This window comes from Protopterus annectens, chromosome 1.part1 (assembly GCF_019279795.1).
Source record: "Protopterus annectens isolate FY-2018-M chromosome 1.part1, PAN1.0, whole genome shotgun sequence".
Classification (NCBI taxonomy): domain Eukaryota; kingdom Metazoa; phylum Chordata; order Ceratodontiformes; family Protopteridae; genus Protopterus; species Protopterus annectens.
Genome location: NC_056726.1, coordinates 1635016181 through 1635042404, shown reverse-complemented (window position 1 = coordinate 1635042404; position 26224 = coordinate 1635016181). Strand labels below are relative to the sequence as shown.

General features: G+C 41.2%; 1 protein-coding gene across 1 annotated transcript in view; it reads left to right on the top strand.

Annotated features, from left to right (window-relative positions):
- The window catches only part of GNL2 (G protein nucleolar 2), an 859639-nt gene that overhangs the window by 690810 nt on the left and 142605 nt on the right, over window positions 1–26224 (top strand). The window contains 2 exon segments of the mRNA XM_044083721.1: window positions 12325–12343; window positions 20088–20111. Coding sequence (XP_043939656.1) covers window positions 12325–12343; window positions 20088–20111 — 43 coding nt within the window.

Genomic DNA, 26224 nt, shown 5'->3' with positions numbered 1-26224 from the left:
TGAAAAGACAGAATATTTTTTATAATGAATTTTCTTTTTTTGAATTTTCAAACTTTTTCTTGTCTTTGCCCGAAATTATAAAACGTTTTTTTTTAAATTTCAATTTCCTTGTTTGAAACGCCCCACCCCTATTTCCGTTTTTTAGCTGATATAATTTGTATCTGTTCTTTTTTTAAAACCTGTTTAAAATGGCCTTATTTAAAAAAACAGTTTTTTTATAATGATTTTTTCTGTGTTACTGTTTTAAAACTTTGTTCTGATATTTGCTTTTGCTTGCTTAAAAAACGTATAATAATTTTTTTTTTGACACCTTACACTTTTAAAAGTTACCCCCCATTTTCCTTTTTTTCCCGTATAAAAGCTATTTGTCTCCTTAATTAAAAATGTTTCAAAATGGCCTTATTTAGCATTTAAAATTTTTAATTTTAAATTTTTTCTGTGTTACTGTTTTAAAACAAAATTTCTGCTTGTTCTGTTTTTTCTGCTTGCTTAAAAAACGTATTAAATTTTATAAATTTTACATTACACTTTTAAAAACTGTTTTTTCGTGTATAAATTTTGCTATTTGTCTCTTTTTTTTCCCTGTTTCAAACTGGGAATTTTTAAAAGGGCCTTCAAAAATTTTTTAAACTATTTTCTGGTTTTTCTTTAGGTAAATTTTGCTTGTTCTTTTCTTCTTTAAACTTAAAAACGAATTTTTAAAGACACCTTACACTTTTAAATTTACCCCTATTTCCCGTTTCTTTATGATAAATTTGCTGTCTGTGTCTCCCTTTAATTAAAAACCGTATTAAATAATTTTTTGGGAAAACCTTACAAAAAATTTTAATTTTAAAAATTTTTTTTCTGGTTTTTCTTAATTTTATAAATTTTGCTTGTTCTTTTCTTCTTTAAACTTAAAAACGAAATTTTTTTTAAAGACACCTTACACTTTTGAAAAAACCCCTATTTCCCGTTTCTTTATGATAAATTTGCTGTCTGTGTCTCCCTTTTTTTTAAAACCGTATTAAATAATTTTTTGGGAAAACCTTACAAAAAATTTTTAATTTTAAATTTAAATTTTTTTTTTTTTCTTAATTTTATAAATTTTGCTTGTTCTGTGTCTTCCCCTTTTTAAACTTAAAAACGAAATTTTTTTTAAAGACACCTTACACTTTTAAATTTTACCCCTATTTCCCGTTTCTTTATGATAAATTTGCTGTCTTGTCTCCTTTTAATTAAAACCGTATTAAATTTATTTGGGACACCTTACAAAAAATTTTAATTTTAAAAAATTTTTTTCTGGTTTTTCTTAATTTTATAAATTTTGCTTGTTCTGTGTCTTCTTTAAACTTAAAAACGAATTTATTTTTTTTTAAAGACACCTTACACTTTTAAATTTCCCCCCAAACCCCCCTTTTTTTTTTATGATAAATTTGCTGTCTGTGTTTCCTTTTAATTAAAACCGTATTAAATAATTTTGGGAAAACCTTACAAAAAATTTTAATTTTAAAAATTTAAATTTTTTTTGTTTTTTTTTTTAAAAGGTAAATTTTGCTTGTTCTTGTCTTCTTTAAACTTAAAAACGAATTTTTTTTTAAAGACACCTTACACTTTTAAATTTCCCCCCCCCCAAATTTCCCGTTTCTTTATGATAAATTTGCTGTCTGTGTCTCTTTTAATTAAAACCGTTTAAATAATTTTTTGGGAAAACCTTACAAAAAATTTTAAATTTTTAAAAATTTAAATTTTTTTTTTTTTCTTAATTTTATAAATTTTGCTTGTTCTGTGTCTTCCTTAAAAATTTAAAAATATTAAATTTTTTTTTTTTTTGACACCTTACACTTTTAAATTTCCCCCCCTTTCCCGTTTCTTTATGATAAATTTGCTGTCTGTGTCTCCCTTTTTTTTAAAACCGTATTAAATAATTTTTTGGGAAAACCTTACAAAAAATTTTAATTTTCATTTTTTCTTGTTTTCTGTATTATAAACTAAATTGTCTCTTTATTTTCACTGTTCAAACTTGAAAAAGTTAAAATTTTTTTAAAGACATTTTCATTTTTTAAACTGTTTTCCCCCCCCCTTTTTCCTTTTTTTAGCTAATTTTGCTGTCTGTGTCTCCCTTTTTTTTAAAACCGTATTAAATAATTATTTGGGAAAACCTTACAAAAAATTTTAATTTTAAATTATTTTTTCTTGTTTTCTGTAAAAAATTGTCTCTTTAAACCCTTTTTCCCGAAACTATGAAAACAGTTAAAAAATTTTTTATAATTTTAATTTTTCTGTGTTAAACTGTTACCCCCCATTTCCCGCCTTTCTTTACTGTTAATTTAGATTTTTTTTTTAATTTAAAACCCCATTCCTAAATTGTTTGAAACGCCACAAAAATTTTTCGTTTTAAACTGATATATTTTTTGTGTTTTCTTTTTAATAAACTGTTAACTGGCTTAGTTGAAACTTAAAAACTATTTAATTTTTTTAATTTTAATTTTCTTGTTTGAAATGCCCCCCCCCCCCTTTCCCGTTTTCTTTCGCTGAATTTTAGACGTTTTTTTTTAAAATGATTCCTAAATTGTTTGAAACGCCACCTATTTCGTTTTAGCTGATATATTTTTTGTGTTTTCTTTTTAATAAACTGTTAACTTGGCTTAGTTGAAACTTAAAAACAGTTAATTTTTTATAATTTTAATTTTTCTGTGTTAAACTGTTAAACCCCCCCATTTCCCGCCCTTTTCTTTCCTGTTAATTTAGAGGTTTTTTTTTAATTAATGATTCCTAAATTGTTTGAAACGTTCAAAAAATTTTTCGTTTTAAACTGATATATTTCTGTGTTTTCTTTTATAATAAACTGTTAACTGGCTTAGTTGAAACTAAGAAAACAGTTATAATTTTTATAATTTGAAATTTTAATTGGTTAAATGTTCCCCCCCCCCCTTTCCCGTTTTCTTTCGCTGAATTTTAGAGGGGGTTTTTTTTAATTAACAAACCCGTTTAAACTGGCCCCCTTTTTCGCCTTCAAAATATTTTAATTTATAGGCTGGTTTTTTTTTTAAATTTTTATTTAAACTAAATTGTTGGAACGGCTTACGCTCTCAAATTATAGAAAAAAAAATTTTATTTTTTTAAATTTTAAATTTTAACTTTTGCTGTTTACCCCCCCTTTTCCCGCCTTTCTTTACGATATAATTTTATTTGCCCTTTTTTAAAAACCCGTTTAAACTGGCCTTTTTTTCGCCTTCAAAATATTTAATTTATAGGCTGGTTTTTTTTTACTGTATTTAAACTAAATTTTTTGGAACGCTTACGCTCTCAAATTTATAGAAAAAAAAATATATTTTTTTAAATTTTAAATTTTAACTTTTGCTGTTATTTCCCGTTTTCTTTCGCTGAATAAACAGTTTTTTTTTTAATTCAACCATTCCTAAATTGTTTGAAACGTTCCTATTTCGTTTTAAACTGATATATTTTTTGTGTTTTCTTATTAAAGGTAAATTGCTGTTGAACGGCTTACGCTCTCAAATTATAGAAAAAAAAATATATTTTTTTAAATTTTAAATTTTAACTTTTGCTGTTTCCCCCCCCTTTTCCCGCCTTTCTTTACGATATAATTTTATTTGCCCTTTTTAAAAACCCGTTTAAACTGGCCTTTTTCGCCTTCAAAATATTTAATTTATAGGCTGGTTTTTTTTTTACTGTATTTAAACTAAATTGTTGGAACGCTTACGCTCTCAAATTATAGAAAAATTTTATTTTTTTTAAATTTTAAATTTTAACTTTTGCTGTTTTTTTCGCCCTTTTTTCTATAATTTTATTTGCCCTTTTTAAAAACCCGTTTAAACTGGCCCTTTGTTTTAAAATTACAGCTTTTCTTTAAAATTATTTTCTGGTTTTTTTTGAAAAGTTTAAAATTTCTTAGTTAAACTATAAAAACGTTTTTTTTTTTAAGCAATTTTCCCGGTTTTAAACTGTTCCCCCCCCCCCCCATTTTTGGTTTTTTATAATTTGCATCTTTTCCCTTTTTAAATTCAAACCTTTTTCCCGGCCTTGTTTAGGAATTAAAAACTATTTTTCTTTATTTTTTTTGTTACTGATTATGAGAAAGCTCGATATCTTGGGTTTTTGCCCGAAAATAAAACGTTATTATTTTTTATAATTTCCCCTTTTCTGTGTTAAAATGTTTCCCCCCCCCATTTTCCCGTTTATTTTAAATTTGCTTTTCTGTGTTCTTTAAAATCCCCCTTTTTTTTAAATTTTTTTTCCCGTTTAAAAGCCTTTTTTGAACTACTTAATTTTGACTTTTTATTATTTTTGCTTTTTAATTTCTAAATTTTTTTTTTACTTGTCTTTAAATTTTTTAAAATTTCTTAAAACATTTAATTTTTTATTTGGGAAAAATTCTTTAACCTTTTGTTAAACCTTTTCACCCGTTTTCTTTAAATTTTTTTTAGCGGGCTTTCCCTTTTTTAAATTTAAAGTTTCTGGCCCTTTTTAGAACGGTTACGGGTTTCTTTTAATTAAGGTTTTTATTTCTTTTACTGATTTAACTTTTCTGTTATATGTGTCTTTTTTTTCGAAAAAAGGAAAAGTTTAATTTTTTATTTGCCTTTTAAAAATTTGTTAAATGGCCACCCTTTTTTTCCTTGTTTTTCTTTTTTAATTTTTAAAATTGTTCTCCTTTTAAAACAACTTATTCAATTGGGGCCCATTTGGAGCATTCATTCTTAAGTTTTGGCTGGTTTAAAATTTTCGGTTATTTTAAAATTTTTAAAAATTTTGGGTTTCCCCCAAAGGGGGGGCCAGTAAATTTTTAAACATTTTTAAAAAAAGAGGGTTTTTTTTTTTTTTTGTGGGTTTTTTTTTGGGCCATTTCCTTTTTTTTTGGGAAAAAAAAAAGGGGAAAAGAGGGGTTTGGGATTTTTTTCTGGGGGGCCTGGGAAAAATTTTCTGGTTAAAAAAAAAAAGGGGGGGGCCCTTTTTAAATTGGGGGTTTTGGGCTGCATTTCGGGGAAATTTCCCCCTTCTTAACGGGGAAATTGGTACACCTTGTTTGCTGTAGCATAGACTAGATCCAGGCCTGCTGAATCTAGCTTTGTTTGTATAACTTGAGCACTAATCCAGGCATTATTTAAAGTATTCAGTTGTATTTATTACTGCTTGGTAGTAACTTGGTTAAAGTGTAGCTATCATTCTAAGTCTTTTGGATTAAGCACTTGGGCTTCAGACCAGTTGTTCTACATTAGGAAGGTTTGTGGCATGCACTGTGGTGGCAGGACAGGTAGCTTTCATCCTTCTAAGTTGGGAACTGCTGATTTGAGAGCTCAATGTCTGTTATTCTTAAAGTGTATTAGGTCTGGTTTAAGCACTTGGGCTTCAGGCCAGTTATTTTACATTAAGAAGGTTTGTGGTCTGCACTCTTGTGGGAGGAGAGGCTGGACTCTGCCCTTCTGAGCTGGGAATTTCTGGTTAAAGGTTTATAGTGCCTGAATATTTGAACTGTATCTAACTGAAATTGGTACACCTTGTTTGCTGTAGCATAGACTAGATCCAGGCCTGCTGAATCTAGCTTTGTTTGTATGCTTGTTATTTCCCTGGAACTCTAATTCCACCTAAAACGCAGCTTCTCAGCGCTTCTGTGGATCCCTAGTGATATCTGCATTGCTTACTGTACTTATTTCCTTTCTTCGCTTGAAAGAAAGTTATTGTTTGTCGTTTTTGCATTTAAGTTACCTGTAACACATTGCACTTGTTACCTGGCACTTGCTCACTAAAGCAATTATAAGTCAGCACTAAAAATTAAAATCACTACACCCTCGCTCCCCATTGGCCCTTGTTTTCAATTATAAAGGAATTCCCAATATTATTCTAGCATGTCCAAAGGTCAGTTGTCAATCTCCTCTCCGGTCCAGCTGGTGAATATGGGAATCTTGAGGCAATGTTACAATTGCCTCATGTACACAGACAACCCTCTCCTCCTCCCAACAAATTCCAACACATGTTAGAGTTGCAACCATATAGCCAAACTGGAGGCTAAGCTCTCTCAACTCAGTACTGGCATAACCAGTCAGGAGGAGAAGGAAACCACACTCACTACAATTCCAGCCTCACATAGACCTACCACGACAGCAAACCAAACACATAATCACACAAAAACATACTCGGAGGCTCTAAATAAAGATCTGCCTAAGCAGCAGAGACCTCCAAAGCAGACACCCAAGCAACCGCTACCCCAAAACAAAACACGTGCAACACATATCTCACAAAGCCAGTGTGCCGAACAGTCACAGCCCTTAAGGCTAAACAACAGACCTGATACACTTGTAATATGTGACTCTATCGTCAGGCACACTGACGTCCTGCTCACCAGGCTGAACAAGGAGAAGGTCACGATGAGCAGCCTGTCTGGCGGTAGGATCCGCCACATGACACAAGCACTCAGGTCACTCCAAGGCAAGTACAAATATGACTCAGTCATTGTCCATGCTGGTGTGAATGACCTGAGACGTACCTCCCTGGACTACATGAAAAGAGACATAGAGGAGCTCTCTGAGCATGTAGCCCAGGCTGGTATGACCCTGACCTTGAGTAGCATCTTACCCTCACCAAGAATGATGCCACAATATGAAGACAAGATGATCAATTTCAACAATTGGCTTAAGTATTGGTGTCATTCAAAGGGGATCCAATGCCTGTCAGCTTGGGATGATATGCACGACAAGCCACGATGCTTTGCTAGGGACGGCTTGCACCTGTCACCCCTGGGCTTTCGGATATTGGCAAAGGCTCTTGCTACCCCCATAGTGCCTTTTTTAGGCAAGGCTCAAAAGTCAAACCCACCTCCATAGGTATCACAAGGGATAAGAAACTAAGAGTAATGCTACTCAACGCTAGAAGTCTAAACCTCAAGATGCCACTTTCGAAACTCTCCTTAGCATGGAGAACATCGATATCTATGCAGTAACAGAAACCTGGTTCAGGACTCGAGAGCACCCCAGCACTACCAGGTTATACCTCATACCATGCTTTTCGCCCCAAAACTTGGACCGAACCACAAAGGAGGGGAGTATCGATATTCATCAAAGATACCCACACCTCCAGGTTGGTGGCAAAGCACGAAGCATCAGAGACTATCCATGTGCAACTAACAGTGGGTAAAACTGCCTTCCAGTTTATAGCCTGCTACAGACCACCCTCCCAAACCCAGGAACCCCATTCGGCCTTCCTGAGAACACTGGAAAATATGAAGGTCTCTCCGAACACCATTATATTGGGCGACTTCAACTACCCAAACATAGATTGGGAGCATTACTCTAGCTCAACACCCTTGCCCAAAGGTTCCTAGAATTCATAAACTAAAATGCTATGGAACAACTTGTTACCACTCCCACAAGAGGGGAAAACATACTGGACCTGATCATCACCAACATGGGGACTCTATGCTCCAGACCAAAAGTGTATCCTCACTGGTAAGATCAGACCATAAACTGATCTCACTGGATATTCACATCCCGACCCCTGCCCAGAAAACCACAGTGAAAAACTTCTCTAAAGCAAATTTCACACTCCTCAAAACCGAGGAGGAATCCTTCAAAGCCCCCGGGCCTGTAGAAAATACGGCCCAGACCGCACAATCCTTTATAAATGCATTCTATGAACACATTCAGGAATGCATGGATCATGCAATCCGAAATAAAACCAAGACCCAATCCTCCAAAGGCAGACGACCTGTCTGGTGGACCCCAGCCATAAACAAACTATACAATAGGAGGAGGAGGCTACTACATGATAGAGCAAAATCCCAAAAAGGGAAGGCATCTCTGATCAGTATTAGCAAAAAACTAAGGGCACTCATAAAATCGTCAAAGGCCAGCTTCAAGAGAAAAATTGCACAGGACACTAAGGATAATCACAAGGCTTTCTTTAGTTATGTTAGGAACTTGGGTGGGAATTCCCAGATATGCTCAGAATTAGTCCAAAATGACAAAAAATACACTGATCCCACAGACATTGCCAACATCCTAGCTGACAGGTTCAGCAAACTTCCCCTCCCACCAAAGGGCAAATATCTATCCCAGCAGAGTGCTGCCCCTGACATCTCAGATGCTCAGGTGGGAGCCGCCCTCTCAAAGCAAAAACACAGCATCAATGGTACCAGCCGGTGTCCCAGGCTGCGTCCTACATGAACTCCAAGAAGAGCTAAACCCAAACATAAAACTACTGTTCAATCACAGCCTTACTACAGGATATGTACCCAAAGAGTGGCGTACAGCAACAGTGGTCCCTCTCCACAAAGGTGGTACCTCAACGGACCCTGGAAACTATCGCCCCATAAGCCTGACTAGCTTGGTCTGCAAAGCTATGGAAAGGATCATCATGGACCTCATAAATAAAGATATTGGGGACCTACAGACACTGGATCCTACCCAGTTTGGCTTTGTTAAGGGCAGATCCTGCCTCTTAAACCTGGTTGACTTCTTTGAAACAGTCACCAAGGCCATTGTGAAGGGAAGGTGGTCCACACAGCCTATCTGGACCTCGCAAAGCCTTCGATACAATACCCCTCGGGCATTATAGATAAGCTCACCAGCTTAAATATAAACCCCTATGTCACTAGATGGGTTGCAAACTGGCTCAAGGACAGAACCCACATGGTTAGAATTGCTGGAGCCATGTCAAACTCCAAACCAGTTACATGTGGCGTCCCACAAGGCTCAGTCCTGGGACCTCTCTTGTTTGGTATATATTTCTCGGAGGTACAGGCCAACACGGAAGGACTGTGGCTGACCAAGTTCTTGAGATGACTGCAAACTGGGCGCCATAATCGACTGTCCAGCCGACACAAGCATCCTCCAAAAGGGCCTCATAGAAACAGACAACTGGTGCCAGAGCCATGACCTCAAGCTAAACGCCAAAAAGTGTATAGTCATCCCCTTTGGCAAAAACAAAGTGCCCATAAATTACCACATAGGTGGTAATCCATTAAGTACAGAAGAAGTAATTAGGGACCTGGGGACCCAAGTTGATAGCAATCTCTCATTTGACAATCACGTGGCCAAAGTGGTTAGAAAAACATTTTATATAGCCCACCTAGTCATGAAGGGATTCACATCTAGATTAGGGGAGGTCATCGTGCCTCTTTACTCATCCCTCATCAGGCCCATAATCGAGTACAATGCCCCTTTTGGGATGTACCTTACCAAACACCTGCAGCAACTGGAAAGACCCCAAAAGTACCTCACCAAGAGGATCAAAGGGCTCAAACAGATGCCATATGCTGCCCGGTTAAAGAAACTCCAGCTCTACTCAGTGGCATACCGCCTGCTCAGAGGTGACCTGTGCCTGACTTATAAGGCCATGTCCAACCCGGAATTAAGGGACATGCTGCAACTCAGAAAATCCAAATCCCATCGAGCTGCACGCTCGAGAGACTTGAACCTCAGCACTGAAATAAATAGGACATGCTGGAGGGACAGATTCCTAACCCAGAGGCAACCCAGAGGCTCCCTTCACTATGGAATAAAATCCCAGTCCAGGTTAGGCAGAGTCCCTCATTGATTCTCTTCAAGAGGAGTCTTGATGAGTGGATGGGAGATCGTAGGTTTACCCCGGGTATCACTTCTGTGTCACTGTTAGACAGAAGCACAGTATACTAACCTCGAAAAAGGGCATAGCAAAATAAATTTGAAATGGGTGGCGAAAGCCAAACATACTCTGGCTAGGCTTATAAATGCCATAGGGCAGATAGCCTAGTATGAACCTATGAACCTATATCCTTTGTCTGAAATAAATTTGGCATTTCATTACTAAATCCTTTAAGAACCCACACTACAAGATCTATGGCAACCTAGTTAGTATTTTAATCAAGTTATTCCATGGATGGCATATGCGCAGCTGCTACTTGGGCGAATCTTCATACTTTTATTACTCATTACAAATTGGATCGAGTCTCAAGGGGAAGAGCAGCCTTAGGTTCAACTGTGCTCAGGAGCATACTTCGTTAGAGTCCACATATATATCAGGTAGCTGGGGACTCAGTCCCAGTGGTTGAGGAATGAATGAAAATTGACAACATTAGAAGTTCTGCACTTACCATAACGTTCTGTTTGTGTTGTCCATTTTCATTCTTCCTCAGCTCTCCACCCACAACCTTTGTCATCATGGACTTCTGGAAGAATGAGAAGCTTTAAAGACACCACAGTGTCTTGTATGGCGCTCCAAATATTGGTTTCCCTTTGTTAGGAGCATTATTCTGATATTTATTACTTGTGTCATCTTGCAAACAAGATCTGAGATATGTTAGGGGTTGGTGCATTATGGGTAGGGAGGAGCTCGAGAGTTTCAGTTGGCCACCAGCTATAGTAACAGCCAAAGAAGATCCGAGGTTTGGATCCAAACCCAGTGGTTGAGGAAGAATGAAAGTTCATAGGTTCATAGATTATTTAATTTATTTATTTTTTAACATTTCCTGTAATTGGAGCTACTTTGTCTTCTACTCTGTTATCCTCCTTTCTTCATCTGTCCCACAGTGTGCATCCTACCACCACTCTCAGGTAGTTCATACTTATAACATGTAGCTTCCTCAGCTGCTCTGCATTCACTGTCCAGGTTTCTGTACTGTACAGTGATACTGGTTGTACCACTGTTTTGTATACCATATGTTTCAGCTTTTTTGGAATTCTACGATGTTCTTCTTGTTTCACTGTTGCAGTCATCACATTTGGGTTATCTGCCTGCAGGTAACCCTTAGTCAGCCTGAATACCAGAGTCTTGGAATTTCTGCATCGGATGCTGTCACTTCTTCCATGACGTTGGATTGTCAGGGGTATAAAACATGCAGCCGACACCATTACATCAGCTTTTCTTGCCGTGCAGTGTCCAAAGCAGAAGCAGTTTGCAGGTGCCTGTCAGCCGCCTCCTGAAATTTTCATTTTTTGAGTTTCAGACCTGAAGTCCTCTAAAAGATAAGTACCCCGTTGGGGATAATTTTTTCTTGCTCTAACCGATGGCAGAAAAAGTTAATAATTGTCTTGCCTGTGGAAAGCAAATACCTCAGAGATTTTCATTCTTACTGCGTCACCTGATTAGGCCCAGACCACGACGTTCCTCGCTGTCTGTTTTGTGCCTTGTTCAATGCCCGAACTCTTTGTCATCAGGCTATTTTTGTCGCCAAATTCTTTCGCTCTCATTCTCCGTATTCTGAAATGGCTTCGGTAAGCCATCCAACTACCGATCTTCCTAAAAAACGTAAAGAAAAAGACAGAGACAGACCGCATAGGTCCAAAACTGCCGATGACTCTTCCATTAAGCTAGTCACCAGTCTGCCGGTACTCAGTGCGGCACTTTCGCAGCCCCTGATACCTACTTCTACAGATTTGCAGGCCTCTACTGAGACCCTTTCAGAGTCCAGTATGCCATGAGATGCTTCTTCGACTGTGGAACCTGCGGAAGTCTCTACCTTGAATGGGTCCGGAGCCGCTGTGCAGGCACCAGCTTCTGAGGGCGTATTCAAGCCTTCCGATTTTCATATTAAACCGACAACTTCATTTCAAACCAAAAATACCGAATTTCTCAGGCCCAGAGTTCGCACTACGCCTAGGAAACCGACGAACAAAGCACGTTCTCAGGCCCACATGCCTCAGAAATAAATGCTTAGAATGGCTGAAGATCTTATTACTTTAATTAGGGGAAGCTAGCCTTCTCCCTCAAAAAAACCAAGAACTGATTTTCCTTCTGATTCTTCAGATCATGAGTCGGTTGACTGTGATCCGTCTGACTACCAGGACATACCCTTATCTACCTATGAGGATTCTGATGCAGAGGATTCCATTCCCTCTGCTTCCCCACCAGAAGATTTCTCCTTTGGTGAAACCCTCAATACCCTTAGAGAGCATTTCTGCTGGGAGTGCCAGGACTACCCACAGTCTAAAAAGAGACTCAGGAAATTTTTAAACTTGCTTCAGCATAGGCCTCTAGCTATCCCTCCTGTTCTGGAAATTGTAGATGATGTTTTCTTGGAATCCAGCCTCACCCGTGATACTTTGCCTCCAGCTCCCAGGAAACCTGACAGGTACTACAGAGTACCTGACTCCCACAAGTTCCTCTTTAAGAATCCTACTACGGATCCAGAGACCATTTCCCAGGGACCTAAAGGCATTAAGGCTACAACAGCCAAAAACCCTACCCCTTCGGACAGGGACTCTAGGGCTTTAGACAGATGGGGTAAGAAGGTATACACCTCTGCTACTCTTGCCATCAGGGCTTTAAATTGCCGGTTTCATATGTTAAAGTATCAGCACCGTATTATGGAGCTAATTAAACAGAAAATGATGTTGATTCCTGATTGTGCAGAACATAAAGATTTACAAGAGTTAATGCATTCTGCTAACGAAGTTGGAAAACGTACTTTACAATGTGGTTTTGATGCCTTAGAAGCATCTTGCAGGGCTGCTGTCACTGGGTCTTTTCTTAGACCCCAGTCATAAACAAACTCTACAACAAAAGGAGGAAGCTACTACAAGATAGAGCAAAATCCCTAAAAGGTAAGACACCCTTGATCACTATAAGTAAAAAACTAAGAGCTCTCATAAAATCATCCAAAGCAAATTTTGAGAGAAAAATAGCTAAAGACTCAAAAGACAATCATAAGGCCTTCTTTAGCTATGTTAGAAACCTGGGAGGAAACTCCCAGATATGCTCAGAACTAGTTCAAAATGATGTGAAGATTACTGATCCTACAGACATTGCCAACATACTGGCTGACAGGTTCATTGCAAACTTATCCCCAAAAGGAGAGATATCTATACCAAGCGATTGCAGCCCCCAAACATCTCCAACGCAAGTGAGAACTGCTCTCTCCAAAGCAAAACACAGCATCCATGGGACCTGATGGTGTCCCCGGCTGTGTGCTCCACGAACTCAACGAGGAATTAAACCCACAGCTAGGACAGCTGTTTAGTCATAGTCTTACCTCTGGATACGTACCCAGGGAGTGGCGTACTGCAACTGTGGTCCCACTTCACAAAGGCGGTGCCTCCACCGACCCTGGAAATTACCAGCCCATTAGCTTGACAAGCCTTATCTGCAAAGCCATGGAGAGGATCATAATGGACCTCATAAATAAAGACATAGGGAATTTGCAGACTTTGGATCCATCCCAGTTTGGCTTTGTCAAAGGCAGATCATGCCTTCTAAACCTGGTTGACTTTTTCGAAACAGTCACCAAAGCCATTGATGAGGGAAGGCAGTCCATACAGCCTACCTCGATCTGGCGAAGGCCTTCGATACAATACCCCACTCGGGTATCATTGAAAAACTCATCAGCTTAAATGTTAACCCATACATCACAAGATGGGTTGCAAACTGGCTGAGTGACAGAACCCACAGGGTCAGAGTTGCTGGCGCCATGTCAGACTCAAAGCCTGTCACAAGTGGTGTACCACAGGGCTCAGTCCTGGGCCCACTCTTGTTTGGCATCTACTTTTCAAGTACAAGCAAACACAGGAGGGTTATGGCTGACAAAGTTTGCAGATGACTGCAAACTGGGCGCCATAGTAGAAAACACATCCGACACAGATATCCTTCAGAAGGGTCTCACAAAAACGGATAACTGGTGCCAGAGCCATGGCCTAAAGTTAAATGCCAAAAATGCATAGTCATACCCTTGAAAAACAAGGTTACCCTAGCTACCAAATAGGTGGCAATCCACTGAGCACAGAAGAAGTTATCAGGGACCTGGGGACCCAGGTTGATAGTAGTCTGTCATTCGACACCCATGTAGCTAAAGTAGTTAGGAAGACCTTCTACATTGCCCACCTTATCATGAAGGGATTCTCATCTAGATCAAGGGAGGTCATAGTCTCCCTGTACTCATCACTCATCAGACCAATGATTGAGTACAATGCCCCATTCGAATGTATCTGACCCGACACTTGCAGCAGCTGGAGAGGCCACAAAGTTCCTCACCAAAAGGATAAAGGGTCTCAAACATCTGTCCTATGCTGCCCGACTGAAAGAACTCCAGCTCTGTTCAGTCGCCACGCTTGCTCAGAGGTGACCTTTGCCTAACATACAAGGCCATGTCAAACCCAGATTTGATGAATATGCTTCACCTCAAAAATCTAGATCCGTCAGAGCCACAAGGCGGAGACTTAAACCTCGACACGGCTATTAATAGGCGTGCTGGAGGGATAGATTCATCACCCAAAGACTCCTATGCTGTGGAATAAAATCCGGTATATGTGAGGCAGAGCACCTCGCTGGCCTTGTTCAAGAGAAATCTTGACCAATGGATGGGAGATCGCAGATATACCCCAGGGATTACCTCAGTGTCACTGCTCAACAGAGGCACAGCAAAATAATGGGTATAGTTCCCCATACTAAAGGGGTGGCGTAAGCCACAAAACTATGGGCTAGGCTTGTAAATGCCCTCGGGCAGATAGCCTAGTATGAACCTATGAACCTATGAACCTATGACATGCTTGGCTTAAGGAACAAATCTTGCCAGACCATGTCAAATCAAAATTACTAGATGCACCATTAAATCAAGACTGTCTGTTTGGCAATAAAGCAGAAGTTGTCATCAAAAAGCTGGAGGAAAAAGCTATGCAAGCTGTTAAAGATCTCCTACAGGTACAGCCACCTAGATTTAGTAGACATTGGCCTTCTAAAAACTGGTCTTTACACAGTCCCTCCCAGACCTTCTCAGTCCATACCCGGGGTCAGCAGACCACCAAGATTACATTCTCAGGGTATGCACAGATCTAAGCAATGGAGTGCTCCCACCTCTAAAACAGGGAGTAGTAAGCCACCATCCTATGGTAAAATCTCGCAGTGACTTATTCTTTACTATTTCAAGCCTTGCCCAAGTCCTTGCACCCTTAGGAGGAAACTTGCCCTGCATGCAAAAAACTGGGAGTACATCACCCAGGACAGATGGATCTTGAACATTACATCCCAGGGATACAGATTCTACTTCCACTCACTGCCAACCCCAAACGGATGGCCAGGCATCCCCCCAAACAAGTGGGCAGAAGCCCAAAAGCAAGTACTTTCTCTTCTCAGTATCAAGGCTAAGCACCCTGTTCCAGCAGAGCAAAGGGGACAAGGTTTTTACTCCAGACGGTTTCTGGCGCCCTATCCTGGATCTGTGTATTCTCAACACCTTCCTGATGGTTCCAAGGTTCAAAATGCTTACTCTCCAATAGTGGCTTCCTATGTTAGCCAAGGACTCCTGGCTAGTCACCCTAGACTTAAAAGAAGGGGGGGGGGGGTGGCATAACGGTTAAGGTGTTTACCTTATAGACACAAGGTGCAGGGTTTGATTCTCACATGGGGTAATTGGCTAGGCTTGAAAAGGCCCACAAGGGTAGTTAGCCTAGTACTAATCTATGAACCTATCTATCTATGAACCTATCTGCACATCCCCATAAGGAAATCTTGCAGGAAATATCTAAGTTTCAGAGCAGGCTCTATGCACTATCAGTTCTCTGCACTTCCTTTTGGCTTATCCTACTGCACCCAGGGTATTCACAAAATGCCTAGCTCCAGCGATTGCATATTGCAGGCAGAGAAAAATTCAAATTTACCCATACTTGGACGATTGCCTGATTCAGGCAGACAGTCAGGAATTGCTACTCCAGCACCTGACATTTGTAAAGAGACTTCTAACTTCACTGGGGTACACCATCAACAAAAAGAAATCACATCAGGTACCCAGCCAACAGATTGTATTCCTAGGAGCAAGCTTGAACACAACTTCCCAGATGGTTCATAGGTTCATAGGTTGGTACTAGGCTATCAGCCCTAGGGCCTATACAAGCCTAGCCATAACAATTCCCTGGCTATTTCTTCCCACATTATTTATTCCTCACTCCAGAAAAACAACTTAATTTGACAAACTACTTCAATCTACTGGCCACCAAAACCCAGCTGTCTGCAACAAAAATACTGCAAGCCCTAGGGTTCATGACCTCTTGCATTCTACTAATTCCATATGCAAGACTGCATATGAAGAAACTTCACTGGTAGTTAAAACGTCTCTGGTGTCAGCATTCTCAGGACCTGGAAATGATTCCTTGCCTAAGGGCAGAGTTTCTTTGGTGGGCAGAGGCCTGCTACCACAACAAAGGACTCCCTTTCACTCAACCCCCTGCTGCCCAAACCCTAACAACAGTCGCATCAGAAAATGCATGGGGTTCACATGGCAGGACAATGTATTCAAGGCAAATGGAGCCCAAAGCAAATGCACCTGCATATCAATCAAAAAGAAATGTTAGCTGTACAGAATGCTCTGACAGCCTTCAAATGCCTTATTCTTCCAGGGCAACTATTGATAAAGACAGACAACACAACAGTTGTTATATAAACAAGCTGGGGGGAACCCATTCATACCCACTCTGCAAGTTAGCCATGGCTATGTGGAACACAGCCTTGAGCAATCAAGTGCACCTGCAAGCTCAAATCCTGCCAGGCAAACTAAATTCACTGGCAGGTGACTTAAGCAGAAATCTAATGGACCCACACAAGTGAAAACTGGAACCCAAATCATTCAAGTTTCTGATCCACAGGTAGGGGGCACCAGAGGTGGACCTCTTAGCTTCCCCTCAGAACTGTCAGCAAATATTGCACCAGAGCTCCCCACAGCCAAGCATGGAAAGTGGATGCTCTGTCCTTTACATGGGAAAACCTCTCAATCTATGCCTTCCCCCTCTGCCCTTACTCTTGAAGGTTCTACTAAAGATCAAACAGGACAAGCCAAGGACAGTCCTGATTGTACCAGGCTGGCCACGCCAGCATTGTTACCCACTTTTGCACAGTCTGACAGTACTGCCACCATGGCACCTGCCTCAGACCCCCTCCCTGCTGTCCCAGCAGGAGGGACAGATTTTGCACTGTCAGCTACAAACCCTGAAACTAGCAGCGTGGCTCATCCCCTGAACTCATCACCAGCAACTCTCAGTAAATAGGTGCTGGATGTCATCCTTGAGGCAAGGAGGCCTAGCACTAGAAAATCCTATTCAGAAAAGTGGAAAAGATACTGTTCTTGGAGCCAGTCTCAAGGAATGGAAACAATTGTCCCAGCTTACCTTATATACTAGATTACTTAACAGAAATGCTCCACAAAGGTCTATCCTTCTCTTCAATTAAGATTCATGCCTCTGCCATCTCACTCATTATAATACTGAGCCACCCCACTTCTCTCATCCTCTAGTCAAACAGTTCCTGAGAGGACCCAAAAATTTAAGACCCCCCCCCAGGAGAGCTCTCACTCCAGCCTGGGACCTTAACTTTGTATTGGAAAAACTCACGCTTCCACCCTTTGAACCTGCTGCTTCAGTGGAGTTAAAATTCCTCTCCTGGAAAACAGCTTTGCTTCTAGCTATCACTTCAGCAAGAAGAGTGTCTGAATTGCAGGCCCTTGTGGCCATGGAACCCTTCATTATCTTCCATGCGGACAGGGTTTCCCTCAGGACTAACCCATCATTTATGCCCAAGGTGGTATCTAGTGTGGCTTTAAACCAAGCCATTCATTTGCCAACCTTTTTTCCTAATCCTCAGAATAAAGGGGAAAGGATCCTGCACTCCCTGGACATGCACAGGCAGCTTAGGTTCTATCTGGACAGGACTAAACCATTCAGAAAATCTGACCAGCTGATAGTCAGCTTTGCTACAGGGGCAGAGGGCAAGGCCATTTCAAAGCAAACCATTTTTAAATGGATAGCACACTGCATCCATTTCTGCTACAAACACCATGGGAAGCCTACCCCACAGGAGATAAAAACACATTCCACTAGGGCTACATAAACCTCTACAGCATGTCTCAGGAGAGTCCCTACCAGGGACATCCTGGAAGCTGCAATCTGGAGCACTGTACACACCTTCACCAAGCATTACCACTTACCTGTCTTTTCTAAATCCAGAGCTGGATTTGCCACAGCAGTCTTACAGGGCCTGCTCCACCCATCCTCAGCTTTGGGAATTAACCCAAATGTGATGACTGCAACAGTGAAACACGAAGAACATAGTAGTTGTGTACACTTACCATAAATGTAGATGTTCGAATGTATTCACTGTTGCAGTCATGGATGTTCTTCGTGTTTCACTGTTGCATTCATTACATTTGGGTAATCTGCTGGCAGGTTGCCCTCAATCGGCCTGAATTCCAAAGTCTTGGGTCCTGCGTCGGTTGCTGTCTCCTTTTCCATGACGTCATGTAGTCAGGGGTATAAAACATGCATCCGACACCATTTTCTTTAGTCTTTCTTGCCGCGCGGTGCCCGAAGCAGAAACATTTCACAAGTGCTGGTCGGCCTACTACTGAAATATTCTCGTTTGAGTTTCAGAACCGAAGTCTTCAATAAAGCTAAGTACCCCATTGGGGAAATTTTTTTCTTGCTTTTTACCGATGTCAGAAAAAGTTAATAATTGTATTACTTGTTGGAAGCAAAGACCTCATAAGGATTTCCATTTATACTGTTTTCCTTGCTTAGTCCCTGATCACAATGTGCCAGCTGTCGATTTTGTACTAGATTTAACCAACGCACTATTAAGCGTCGGTATATTTCTGCATCTAAGTATTTTGGAAATAGATTTAACTACCCAGAGATGTCTGATAGCAATCCGACTACCGGAGTACATAAAAAACGTAAAGAAAAGGACAGAGAAAGGCAGTCGAGATCCAAAACCAACGACGAAGCTTCTCCTAAGCCAGTCGCCGGTTCACTGTTACTCAGTGAGGCACTTTCGCAGCCCCTGATACCCGCTACCTTCAAGTCGCAGGCCTCTACCGACACCCATGTGGAGTCCGACATGCCGCAAGATACTCAAGGTATTGGACTGATGGATGTATCTCCCTCGGATGGGTCTGGAGCCACTGAGCAGGCACCGGCTTCTGAGGGTGTATTCAGACCTCAACATTATTATATCAAACCGATGAAAGCTGCAAAACCAAAGGCAAAGCCACCTTCTAAGACTAAAAAACTGATGCCTGAGCCATGTGCACAGGCCTCTACGCCTAAAAAACAGATGATCAAAATGGCTGAAGACCTTATTACCTTCATCAGGGGTACCCATCCCCCTCCAGATAAGAAGCCTAGGCAAGACACTGACTATGAATCTTCAGATCAGGTTTCTATTTCTTCTGTTTCCTCTTCTGATCAGGAATTATCTTTACCTCCCTATGAGGATTCTGATGCTGAGAAGTCTGTTCCATCTGTATCTCCTCCTGAGGATTATTCATTTGGAGAGACCTTGCACACTTTGAGGAAGCATTTTCACTGGGAGAGTCAAGACTTCTCAGAATCAAAAAAAAGGCTCAGGGATTTCCTCCTACTCCCTCAGCACAAGCCTTTAGCCATCCCCCCTGTGTTAGACATTGAGGATGATGTTTTTTCAGAGTCAAGCCTGACCCCTGACTCTTTACCTCCAGCTCCCAGTAAGCCTGACAGGTATTACAGGGTCCCTGACTCTCATAAGTTTTTATTTAGAAACCCTGCTGCTGATCCTAAAACTATTTAACAGGGTCCAAAGGGTGTTAAGGCCTCAACAGTAAAAAACCCTACCCCCTCCGAAAGAGATTCAAGGGCACTGGACAGATGAGGAAAAAAGGTTTATACATCTGCAGCCTTGGCAATCAGGGCCTTAAACTGTCAATGGCATATGCTTAAGTACCAACAACATGTTATGGGATTGCTGAAACAGAAAATTATGTTGATTTCAGAATGTGCAGAAAATAAGGAATTGCAGAAATTATTGCATGCATGATCCAGCTGAACAAGTTGGAAAGCATACTTTGCAATGTGGATTTGATTCTTTAGAGGCCTCCTGCAGGGATCTGTGATTAAGAGGCATGCCTGGTTAAAGGAATAACATTTGCCTGATCATGTTAAAGCTAAATTGCTAGATGCTCCTTTACAGCATGATTCTCTGTTTGGTATTAAGGCAGAAGAGGTTTTAAAGAAAATGGAAGACAATGCTAAGTCTATGCAAACTGTGAAAGATTTCTTACAAGTGCAACCACCTAGATTCAGTAGACACTGGCCTACAAAAAATTGGCCCTTTCCTGTGTCAGACAGAGCTCAAAGGAGCAAATCCAGACGCCCTAAGCGTTCCAGGTACCAGGCTGAAGACTCATACAGGTCAAAGCAATGGGGCGCATCCACCTCCAAATCTGGAGGAGATAAAGCGCAAACCTACAGAAAGCAATCCCAATGACTTCCCTCTGCCTACACCAAGCACTTATCTTTTGGCAGCACCCATAGGAGGAAAATTAGCACTTTTTGCTCAAAGTTGGCAGTTAATAACCCAGGACAAGTGGGTACTGAACATCATATCACAGGGATACAGATTCCATTTACACACTCTGGCAATGACAAATGGTTGGCCAGACCTGCCAAAAAATCAATGGGCAGAGGCACAGAAACAGGTTACGTCCCTCATGGATATGCGGGCCATTCAGACAGTACCAGAACAGGAAAAAGGACAAGGTTTTTACTCAAGACTGTTCTTGGTACCCAGAAAGGACAAGGCCTGGTGGCCAATACTGGATTTATCAATTTTGAACACGTACCTGGACATTCCAAATTTCAAAGTGTCACTTTGCAACAGCTTCTGCCCATGCTGGGCAAGAATGCTTGGCTGGTGACTTTAGACTTAAAAGAGGCATACCTGCATGTCCCAATAAGACAGTCGTGCAGAAGATACCTGAGATTCAAGGCTGGCTTAATGCATTACCAATTCTGTGCACTGCCCTTTGGCTTATCTGCTGCACCCAGGGTCTTTACAAAGTGCTTGGCACCAGTAATTGCTTTTTGCAGACAAAGAAGTATTCAAATATATCCTCACTTGGACGAATGTCTCATTCAAGCAGAAAACAAGGACACTCTTCTACGACACCTGGTGTTTGTGAAAAGGCTTCTAGCATGCCTGGGGTACACAATAAACGAAAAGAAATCACAACTGGTACCCTCTGAAAAGATAACATTCCTGGGTGCAAGCTTGCATACAACTGCCCAGATGGCTTACCTCACGCCAGACAAACACAGGCAACTGACTACTTACTTCAAACTGATGGCAACAAAAACCCAATCTTCTGCAAGACAAATTCTGCAGGCACTTGGCTTCATGGCATCCTACTAATTCCATATGCGAGACTGCATATGAGGAAACTTCAATGGTACCTAAAAAGTTTATGGAGTCAACATTCACACAGTCTGGAAACAATGATTTCTCTCATCCCCTGCCTGCAACAGGAGTTTCTATGGTGGGCAAAGGCCTGTCACCAAAACATGGGACGTCCCTTCACTCTACCCCCTGCCAGCCAAACCTTAACAACAGATGCATCAGATTATGCCTGGGGGGCCCACATGGCAGGAAGATGCATTCAGGGCATATGGGCACCAAATCAAATGCATCTACATATGAACCAGAAAGAGATGCTAGCTGTTCAAAAAGCCCTAACAGCCTTCAAGGACGTACTTCATCCAGAACAACTACTGATAAAGATGGACAACACCACAGTCACGTGGTATATAAATAAGCAAGGGGGCACACACTCATATCCCCTTTGCAGATTAGCCATGGCGCTGTGGGACACAGCTTTGACCTAGCAAATAAATCTTCAAGCTCAATTCCTGCCAGGAAAACAGAACACTCTGGCAGATGATTTAAGCAGAAACCTTATGGATCCTCACAAGTGGAAACTAAATCCACAAGTATTCAACATAACAGACAGGGAGCCCAGACCTAGATCTATTTGCCTCTCCTCAAAATTATCAATTGAAAAGATTCTGCACAAGGACTTATCACAGACAAGCATGGAAAGTGGGTGCCCTTTCCTTCAGTTGGAAAAACCTGTCATTTACGCCTTTCCTCCTCTGCCTCTTCTACCCAAGGTCCTCCTAAAAGTCAGACAAGAGAAGCCAAAGATGATATTAATTGCCCCGGACTGGCCCCGTCAATACTGGTACCCAATCCTAAGGAACTTGTCTCAATACCCAGCTTGGACCTTGCCTCAAAGACCACAACTACTGTCCCAGCAAAACAATCCGATCCTGCACAATCAACTACAGACTCTGAACCTGGCAGCATGGCTAATCATGTAATCATACGAATGACACCTCTCAGTAAAGCTGTGACGGATGCCATTTTGGAAGCCAGAAGGCATAGTACTAGAAAATCTTATGCTGACAAATGGAAGAGATTCTGTGCTTGGAATCAAGCACAAGGAACTGATACAGCAGAACCACATATTCCTCAGATACTGCAATACTTAACTGAGATGCTTGACAAAGGCTTATCTTTCTCATCAATCAAAGCCATGCCTCTGCCATTTCGGCTCATTACAATACAGAGCCACCAATCTTTTCTCATCCTTTACTAAAACAGTATCTTAGAGGAGCCAAAAACTTAAGGCCTCCTAGAAGATCACCATTACCTACATGGGACCTCAGTTATGTGTTGGAAAAGCTCACCCTGCCTCCATTTGAACCAGCCACTACCGCTGATATAAAGTTCTTATCCTGGAAGACAGCTCTGCTACTAGCAATTACTTCAGCAAGAAGGGTTTCAGAGCTACAGGCCCTCATGGCTGTAGAGCCTTTTTATCATATTTTACCGAGACAGGGTGTCTCTGAGGACAAATCCTACTTTTATGCCTAAGATGGTTTCTAGTGTGGCTCTTAACCAAACAATTCATCTCCCAACTTTTTATCCAAATCCACAGAACAAAGGGGAGAGAATTCTGCATTCCTTGGACGTACACAGCTAAGATTTTACTTGAGCAGGACAAAAGCTCTAAGAAAAACTGAGCAATTACTAGTGTCATATGCTGCAGGATCAGAAGGAAAGGCTATCTCAAAGCAGACAGTTTCAAAGTGGATAAGCCACTGCATCAGTTTCTGCTACTTACACCATGGTAAACCTGTGCCCAAGGGCATTAGGTCTCATTCCACCAGAGCTGCAGCTACTTCAGCAGCCTTTCTCTGAGGAGTACCAACCAAAGACATTCTAGAGGCTGCTACTTGGAGTTCTGTTCACACCTTTACAAAGCATTACCATTTGCCTCTCTACTCTAAGTCCAGGGCAGGCTTTGCCACTGCAGTGCTGCAGGGCCTTATAGCCGCACCTAATGCTGTTTAGCTCCAGCCTCCCAACCATAGCTTTGGGATTCTACCCAAATGTAATGACTGCAACAGTGAAACACAAAGAACATAGTACAATTGTGTACACTTATAAATGTAGATGTTCGAGTGTATTCACTGTTGCAGTCCAGGTTACCCTCCCACCATCCCGCTGTCATTCTACAGTTTATCTTTCCTTCTCTATCTTCTACAACCTATGTGGTGTATTTGCTTGTAGATGAAGGTAAAGTTTATATTGATGCATGTATATGGATATATATATATATACATACATACATATATATATATATATATATATATATATATATATATATATATATAAAATATTACTACCTTTTTGGGGGCACCTGACATCGGGGGCAAGAAAAACTAAAGAAAATGGTGTTGGATGCATGTTTTATACCCATGACGACCTGACGTCATGGAAGAGGAGACCGCAACCGACGCAGGACCCAAGACTTTGGAATTCAGGCTGACTGAGGGCAACCTGCCAGCAGATTACCCAAATGTAATGACTGCAACAGTGAATACTCTCGAACATCTACATTTATGTTAAGTGTACACAACTGTACTTTATCCTCCCTCCCGCCCCCTGACTTCTCTGAACTTCTACCTATTCTTTTTGTTTGGCCATATCTTATAACATTGGTATTTACTTTCTACTGGGGGTGTTCCACATCATGTAATTGCTTCCTATTGTGGGGGGAGGGGGCTCCTGACATTTGAGGCAAGAAAAACTGATGTAATGGAGTCTGCTACATGTTTTTATACCCCTGACGTCATGGAAGAAGCAACAGCATCCGACACAGAAATCCCAAGACTTGGTATTCAGGCCAACTGAGGGCTACCTGCAGGCAGATAACCCAAATGTGATGACTGCAACAGTGAATACACTCAAACATCTACATTTATGGTAAGTGTACACAACTTTACTTTTTGTGCCAGGTGGCTGATTTCCAGATTTGACCGCCGCATTTAGACTTCCTTTCTCCTCAGACATCCCTCATAGATACTTGAAGCCGTTAACTTTGTCCAGTATTTTCCCTTCTTTCACAATTTCAGATTCTTCTAATTTCTGTTTTCTGGCATAGCAACTGTTTTGTCGGTACTCTGCTTCATTCTGTCTCACTCTTCAGATTGACACCGCATTGCCCTGTTCTTTCCTGATGCTCTTGTTCAGAGTCTGTCTGTAATGCCACATCATCTGTATACAGCAGCTTTGATGTCCTTCATGGATGCATCTGCAGTCATAACAACTGGGTTGTCCTGTCGTCAGGCAGCCCTTTTCCAAAGTCCGATGTCGCACTTCACCCGACGTCATCTCTGCTGGTCTTGGTATAAAGGCATCAGTCGACGCCATTTTCCTCAGTCTTTCTTGCCGAAGCAGAAGCTGTTCGGTCAGATCCAGAGATTACTACTACTGATACTACCCGAAGACTTCTAAAGCTAAGTACCCGTGGGACTCTTTCTTGCCTCAGCCGATGTCAGAAAAGTCAATAACTGTTTAACTTGTGGGAAACAAATACCTCATAAAGATTTCCACTCTTACTGTTTGCCTTGTTTAGGCCCAGACCACGGCGTAGCAGCCTGTTCGCCTGTGCCTCATTCAACCCTGAACAGTTTTTCGCTCAGATTTTATGCGTACATTATGCCCGGATCCTCCGACTACCCAAATTGTTAAAAGGTTTCGGCGAAACCATGGTTAAGCAAACGCGAGTGTCTGTTTCGCCGAAACCGAAAACTGGTCAAAGTACAGCTGAATCAATGACTACTACTGAGGTTCCTGCTACCCAGAAATTTTACCTACAACAGTGGTTACTAGTGACTTATCAGACACCATCCCTTTGGATGTCTCTACCCCAGCACATGGTGCTGCTAGGCCTCCTGCAGCCATGTCTATTAAGGCCTTTGCCAGGGCTAAAGCAGCCAAATCGACTAAATCAGTGCCTGTTAAACCCCCCTCAACCAGGCCCACTCCTAGTTCACAAATGCTTACTCTGGCAGAAGATTTAATATCCTTAATTAGGGGATCTCAATCTCACCCAGACAGGGCCTCTCAGCCCCCAGAAAAGAGACCTAGAGCAGAGCCCCCCGAGCCTGTGTCCTCTGATGATTCTGCGGATGACTCGGATATTACAGACCAGCCAGAGGCTCCTTTCTCCAATTATGAAGACTCAGATGCTGAAGAATCCATTCCAGCTGCTTCTCCACCAGAAGAATTCTCCTTTGGGAAACCTTACATGCCATGCGAGAACAATTCCAATGGCAGGAACAGGATTTCTCAGATTCCAGAAAAAGACTTAGGACTTCTGCACCTTCCACAACACAGGCCCTTAGCTATACCTCCTGTCCTCTCTGTTGTGGACGATGCATTTAATGATGTCTGCACTGCACCAGATTCCTTACCTCCAGCCCCTGCCAAACCAGATAGATTTTACAGGGTACCAGACACTCATCATCACCTATACAAGGCCCCACTTGCAGACCCCGAAACTATATCCCAGGGGCCTAAGGCAGTAGCCTCGACCACAGCAAAAAACCCTATTCCTTCTGAAAGGGAAGCCAGGTCTTTAGACAGATGGGGCAAAAAAGTTTACACCTCAGCTACTCTCTCAGCTAGAGCTTTAAACTGTCAGTTTCACATGATACAATACCAAGAGTTTATGCTTGATCAGTTAACTAAAAAGCTATCCTCTGATGACTCTATAGATAAGAAATATGTATTAGAAATGGTAAATAACATACAACAGGTTAGTAACCATTCCGTAAAATGTGGCTATGATGCACTGGAGGCTTCATTTAGATCAGCCATGACTGGCACAGTGATAAGAAGACATGCATGGCTGAAGGAACAGGTCTTACCGGATCATGTTAAAGCTAAGTTATTAGATGCTCCTATGGATAAGGCCAGTTTGTTTGGTACACCTGCCCAGCAGGTAATGAAGAAAATGGAAGAAAAGGCATAATCTGTACAAACGGTTAAAGATTTCTTGCAGGTTCAGCCCCCAAGGTTTAGCAGGAACTGGCCTGCCAAAAATTGGTCCTTTCTTGACTCCACAAGATCCCAAAGGGGCAGGAATAGGCGTTCCAGAGGCAGAAATCAATCCAGA